The sequence below is a fragment of the Sorex araneus genome, chromosome 1 (genome assembly GCF_027595985.1).
Source record: "Sorex araneus isolate mSorAra2 chromosome 1, mSorAra2.pri, whole genome shotgun sequence".
Taxonomy (NCBI): Eukaryota; Metazoa; Chordata; class Mammalia; order Eulipotyphla; family Soricidae; genus Sorex; species Sorex araneus.
Window position 1 is genome coordinate 46,480,117 of NC_073302.1, and position 6,837 is coordinate 46,486,953.

A 6,837-nucleotide genomic window follows, 5' to 3' on the forward strand; every position below is an offset into this window, starting at 1 on the left:
CTAGCTCAATGATAAATGTTGGCTATTATCATGATGGACTAGATAGTATGCTAAGTTGTAGTGGATAAAAAGTGAGTGAGCACACAGATGTGTGTGTTTGAGCCGAGGAGGAATAGAGATTGAGAGGGAAAGGGAAACAGGAGAGATGGGGGTGGGAGAGAGAGAGAGAGAGAGAGAGAGAGAGAGTGGGGAGTGAGAGAGAGAGAACCCATGAATATATTTACTGTTTGGGATGTGAAAAACTAGCAGAGGAACCAAGTTTCAAGTATAGCTCCAAGTTCTGAACCATTATTGACTATCTGGAATAAAGGGTGTCAACCTTCTGTGGTGACCTCCATTTAGAAGTTCACTGGGCAATGCCAAAACTTCTCTGGAAAGAATTCTTCTCCAAATTAAACTTCAGAACCAGTCTGCTGCCATTTTTCTTTCTTTCAGTTTAGCTCCAATACTCTTCATACCTAGTTTTCTTGTAAATACAGGATGACGGCAAAGTGTTTTGCGGAACGGGGCTGCTTGGATAGCTTTTGATGATGGCGTTGCATGGCAAAGCTCAGTTTGTGGTGCTGCTGATGCAACCTCTGAAATGGATAGAACCTGTAAGAGGAGATGGGAACCCAGTAGTCACAATGTGCCCGTCAATAAAAAATGACAACTGAAGCAAAGGAAGTCTCAGAGGATGAAAATTAGGCATAAGGAGCTGGATGACACTTGGTTAGGTGGGGGGTGGAGAATCATGTCGGAAAATAAGAGGTTTGAGATAATGGGTTGTTTATTGGAACTGCTGAGGACAGTGACTGGAGTATGTAAAAGAGAAAGTAGGTGGTTTTACACATGGCTGATGAAATTAGAAAACTCACTTCATAAAAATAAAATACCCATAGCCTTGTGGGGTATCACAGTTTGATGTAAATAGAAAATAATTGAGTATGTTTTCCTACCCGGGTTGGCTGTGTGCAAGGCAAAAACCCTACCACTCCAGCCCTTATGCCACTTAAAAAAAAAGAAACACAGTTCTTACTTGAGAAGAAAGCCTTCATAACAGCTGTCAGCTGTCACCAATATCATCATCATTGAGGACTGTATCAGCTATATCTATGACCCGGGTTCGATTCCTCTGCCCCTCTCGGAGAGCCCGGCAAGCTACCAAGAGTATCTCGCCCACATGGCAGAGCCTGGCAGGCTAACCATGGTGTATTCAATATGCCAAAAACAGTAACAACAAGTCTCAAAATGGAGATGTTACTGGTGCCCGCTCGAACAAATCAATGAGCAACGGGATGAGAGTGATGACAGTGATACAGTGATGTTTTCCTAAGTCTAACATCCATAAGATTCTTCTAGTCAATAAAATATTCTACAAACATGTAGAAACCAATGTCTTTTAATTAATAAATGATTCAAAGGGATGACAAATGAGGAGCAAAATTATGAAAATTATTTGAGTCCTTTATGAGTGATTATTTACTTAAACAAAAAAGACAACTGCTTTTAGGAATTATGATTTATCATAGACTGAGATTAAAATCCCTCTCTCCTTCATTCCTTTCTCCCTCCCATCCAACCATTCGTTCATTTTAGAAATATCTGTCATGAGAGAGAGAGAGAGAGAGAGAGAGAGAGTGAGAGAGAGAAGGAAAGCAACTGCCATAGAAGCAGGTATGGCGTGGGGGCTGGGGGGTGATGGGAGAGAACCTGGAGACATTGGTGCTGGGAAATGTACACTGGTGGAGGGATGGGTGTTGGAATACTGTTTGACTGAAATCCAATCATGAATGGCTTTGTAATGCTTTATCCCACAGTGATTCAATAAAAAAGTTAAAAAATATACGTCATGACAAACAAGTATATAATATTTGTATGTACAAGAGGATATATACATATATATTTATATACACATTAGCACAGCAGGTAGGGTGTTTACCTTGCAAGCTGTGGACCTGGGTTTGATTCCTCTGTCCCTCTTGGAGAACCCGGCAGGCTATCAAGAGTATCCTGCCTGCACTGTTTACAATAGCCAGAATTTGGAAAAAACCCGAATGCCCAAGAACAGATGACTGGTTAAAGAAACTTTGGTACATCTACATAATGGAATACTATGCAGCTGTCAGAAAGGATGAAGTCATAAACTTTGCATATAAGTGCATCAACATGGAAAGTATCATGTTAAGTGAAATGAGTCAAAAAGAAAGAGATAGACACAGAAAGATTGCGCACATCTGCGGAATATAAAACAACAGAATGGGAGACTAACACCCAAGAATAGTAGCAATAAGTACCAGGAAGTTGCCCTCACATGCTGCGGGAGAGGGCAGCTCAGATAGAGAAGGGAACACCAACTAAAGCGTAGTGGAGGATCCACTCAGGATGGGAGAGGCAGGTTGAAAGCAGACTATAGACTGAACACGATAGCCACCCAGTATATCCATTGCAAACCATAACACCCAAAAGGAGAGAGAGAGAACAAAAAGGAATTCCCTGTCATGGGGGATGGGGGTGGGGGAGCAGCACGGGGAGGGAGGGAGGAACACTGGGGCCATCGGTGGAGGAGAATGGGTACTGGTGAAGGGATGGGTATTCAAGTATTGTATAACTGTAACACAGGCACAAAACTCTGTAACTGTACCCTCACGATGACTCATTAATAAAAAAAAATTAAAAAAAAATAAAAACTGGGACGCTCTCGCGAGAGGCGGGAAAGGGCGCAGCGTTTGAAACATGGCGGACGACGTGGACCAGCAACAAACTACCAATACCGTGGAGGAGCCCTTGGACCTTATCAGGCTGAGCCTAGATGAGAGAATTTATGTGAAAATGAGAAATGACAGAGAGCTTCGAGGCAGATTACATGCATATGATCAACATTTAAATATGATTTTGGGAGATGTGGAAGAAACTGTGACCACTATAGAAATCGATGAAGAGACCTACGAAGAGATCTACAAATCAACGAAACGGAACATCCCAATGCTGTTCGTCCAGGGAGAGGGCGTGGTCCTCGTCGCACCCCCGCTGAGAGTCGGCTGAGAGGGGCCGTCGGAGACCCTCCGAAGAGAAGCTGGTGTCCATTTTGGTATTAAGAAACGACCGAGGGTTCCCCTGCTCCTGAAATGAGTTGATTTGCTGATAACTCAGAAATTCTTCAGCTGAACGGCATTTTTATTCTTCTCCAGCCCTGACAAAAAACTTGATTGCCAAGATGAGAAGTTTTTTTCCAGGAGTTGATACGCTCTGATTGCTTTTTTATGTTTGATTTTTTTCCCCCTTAAATTAAATTTGTTTCCTTTTTAAAAAAAAATAAAAATAAAAACTGGATATATATAAAAAATTATCTAGAGAAAAGATAACAATTCTTGTAAATCATCATTTGGAGCTAGACTATATTAGCATTTTATTAAAAAAAAAGAATATCCTGCCTGCACAGTAGAGCCTGGCAAGCTACCTATGGCGTATTTGATATGCCAAAAACAGTAATAACAAGTCTCACAATGGACATGTTACTGGTGCCTGCTTGAGCAAATTGATGAACAACAGGACGACAGTGCTACAGTGCAGTGCTACATATTAGAGCATATTTTCTAACTAGAAGATATTACTAGATAACAATAAGCTTTTCTAGTATACTTTGTTCTAGATGAAAGAAATAAGAAAAAAATGCATGGAAACGATTTTAATTCAAAAACTAATTTCATATTTCAAAGTATGAAATGAATGTCCTATCTTGGGAGAGGAAGTTAATGCCTCGTCCTCATTTTTTTCCTACTTTCTTTCTTTTTCTCCTGTTTTCTTTTTTTTCCTTCCTCTTTCCTTACTACATTCCCTCTTCACCTTCTTTTCCCCCTTTCCTTCCCTCCTCTCTTCCTTTCCCACTTCCTTTCTTTTCTCCTTCCTTACCTTTCTTCCCCATTTTCCCTTCCCTTTTACCTTTCCTTTTCATATTAAGAATTGCAGTGATGGGAAACCGTTTTTATTCTAAAAGACGATTGTGGTGGTCTCTAGGGGGGGTGGCATGTGAGTAGTCCTCGTGTGGTATAGGAGAAGGTTGTGGGGTTCAGGCAAAGAGAACAGCATGTATAACCCTCTGAGGATGGAAAGAGCTTCTCAGGGTTGAGGATTAAGAGCATTATGTTTGCGAGATAGAAGCAGAGGAGAGAAAGACTCCATCTTATTTATGGTAAGACCTAATAAGAGTTATAGGAAGGAAAGGATTTTGCTTTGTGTGATGGGAAGAGCTTGAAAGTTTTTGAGCTGGGAAGATAAGACCTAATTTCCTTTGAGAAACAATTGATCTATTGTGTAAGTTATGGGGAAGGTCAAAAATGGTTCTTTTGATCCAGTTCTGTTTGGGTTCTTAAGTTTAAAAGAAACACACATCGCTATTCCTTTTTCCATAAGGACTGCACAGTTCAGGAGCTAGCATATTATTTTGTCATAGTGAATGTTGAAATACATCAAAAATGTTTCTTAACCTGAACTAGTATTGGCACTTTACTGATGGCTAGGTCAAGCCTTGCATTTCGTAGTTCCAGAATACAGCAAAATTATAATTCAGTCTTTTTGTTATTTGAGTTTTTTTTTGTTTCAAAGGCCTACCCATATCTTTCCTGTGTCCTGGGCTCCTTCCTATGGAAATAAGGTTGTCCAGGGAACAGGAGACAGGGTTGGGATGGTGATTTGCTAAAAAGAGAGTAGTTGTGTTTGCGAGGTGGCTTGTGGAAAGGTCTTGGAAACTTGCAGAAGAAAACCTTGGAGGAAGGACAAATCCAGCCATTTTGGGCTTTGTAGCTTAAAGACAATTGAAAACAATTTCCTTTTAACATATTGATGAAGAATTTTTCTATAGAGGTATTTATTTTTCTTATGTCATAAATTACATCAGGCACTATTGTTTACAAAGACATTAATAGTGTTTTGATCATTCAGTGTTCCAACTCCAAAATGTACCACCAGTTTTAATGTCTGGTCTACTACTACTAGTGACCAAAGTTCCTTCCCTCTCCTCACCTTTGCTTTTTAGAAAACTCATCCAATTTATTATTATTGCTGTTTGGGTCATATGCATACAGCAGTGTTAGCTCATGATTTTGGTATACATAAATTTCCCCACCTTTACACAACCTGGAGTGATAGCACAGGGCCTTGCACGTGGCCGACCTGGGTTCAATTCCTCCGCCCCTCTCGGAGAGCTCTGCAAGCTACCGAGAGTATCTTGCCTGCACGGCAGATCCTGGCAAGCTACCCGTGGCGTATTCGATATGCCAAAACCAGTAACAAGTCTCATATGGAGACGATACTGGTACCTGCTCAAGCAAATCGATGAACAATGGGATGACAGTGATACAGTGATACACAACCTTGACCAATGCTTTTTACATGTCATCTCCAGGCTGTCTTTATCCCCTCATGCTCCCACCCCCTTCCTTCCTGCTTTTCTCATTTCTATACTCTAAGGCTAAGGGTTTGCCATCAATTGAAATCTTCTGTGTTTTTAAAAATCAGAAGGCCTACATACTTTGCTTAAAGAAATTCAACAAGTGTGATCAGATTTAGGACCATGACTAGGTGTGATGTTTATTTGGGGATCTTATTTATCATGGTTGTACAGTGCCTACAATATCCCTTATGAAATGTGAAAACTCTGAGGCTGGAAAATCACTAAAAGTGCTGAAGCACAATCTTTGTGTGTAGCAGGCCCAGGATTGATCCCTGGCACTGAATAGTCTCCCTAGCACCACCACCAGCAGCAAACCCTGAGAACACCCTTGGGTATCGCCCCCAAGCCAAAAAGTAAACCAAAACCAAAATCAAAACTTCCCTTTTCCACTTATGATTTGTATTCTGTAAATCATGATAAAAACAGTGAGCAGATTTCTGCTTTTCTTTAGCCTATACCTTGTGCTGTTATCTCTAAGAGGTACTGGATGTGACCCTTTGCCTTATCTGTCCCCGTTTCCTCTTAGATAATTCAGACATAGTCTTCTTAATCTATGTTTACCATATTGGTTCTCAAATTGGAGGTCCGTGAATCTCTAACGGGTGCCTGTGACTTTGCATTGACAGGACTGTCAAAAGCCATGTTTGTCCTGGGATGCAAAGATTGGGGCCAAGAACTTGAAGACACACTCTCAGACCATTTCAAGCACATAGTAGGGAAAACTGAGAGTTCTACCTCAGTTCTTAGGCCCGTGTTTTTGTATGCCGGAATCACCCATCTTTTCCACTTGGTGGGATTCTGTTGTGATAGCCATTTGTGGTTTTGGGAGCTGACAAACACGAGTGTGGCCAGCCTAGTTTTACCTGAGGTTTGAGTGACTATAGATGATTTTATGGTTTTTGAGACCAACGTTCTGGGGCTGAAGATGTGAATTTTCTACTAAGGACTGTCATCATAGACAGCCTGTCTTCAAAATAAAGCAGTGTTTAAAAGAAAGTATAGCTCAGAGAGACAGCTGTGCCTGATGCCTGTGTAAAATTCAAGTTCTCTGAATCAGCTGAGGGTTTTCATTTTTTTTCTTTATTCTCAGGATGTTTGAGTTGCAAAATCATATCGTGCCACCCAAATTATTCCTCGGGACCTCTAGAAGGAATCTAAAAGTATGAGTTAATTCAAAATCCAAGAGAAAGGAAATCATTAGTTAAATCCAAAAAAAAATATTTTCTATATTTTTCTCTTTACATCCCGATTGTGGAATGCAGAGGTGGAGCTAAATCTGTTGACTGCAAGGTCCTATTTCTGAAGTCTCCAGGGAATAGTTGAGGGGGATGGGGTGGGGGGAGACAGTAAAATGGAATCACCATTCTTATATCTAGCGTGTTTTGTGTGGTGCTGCTTGAAACTGA

At 40.9% G+C, this 6,837-nt stretch overlaps 1 protein-coding gene across 1 annotated transcript; it reads left to right on the forward strand.

Annotated features, from left to right (window-relative positions):
* Nucleotides 1-2,697: 2,697 nt before the first annotated feature.
* LOC129399436 (U6 snRNA-associated Sm-like protein LSm3) lies at nucleotides 2,698-3,256 on the forward strand. The gene has a single exon (XM_055119632.1). The coding sequence runs from the start codon at nucleotides 2,716-2,718 to the stop codon at nucleotides 3,022-3,024; it is 309 nt and encodes a 102-aa protein (XP_054975607.1). The 5' UTR covers nucleotides 2,698-2,715; the 3' UTR covers nucleotides 3,025-3,256.
* The last annotated feature ends 3,581 nt before the right edge of the window (nucleotides 3,257-6,837 follow it).

Excerpts from the sequence above, each read along its gene's own strand:
- LOC129399436 (XM_055119632.1), top strand. The coding sequence starts at position 2,716 with ATGGCGGACGACGTGGACCAGCAACAAACTACCAATACCGTGGAGGAG.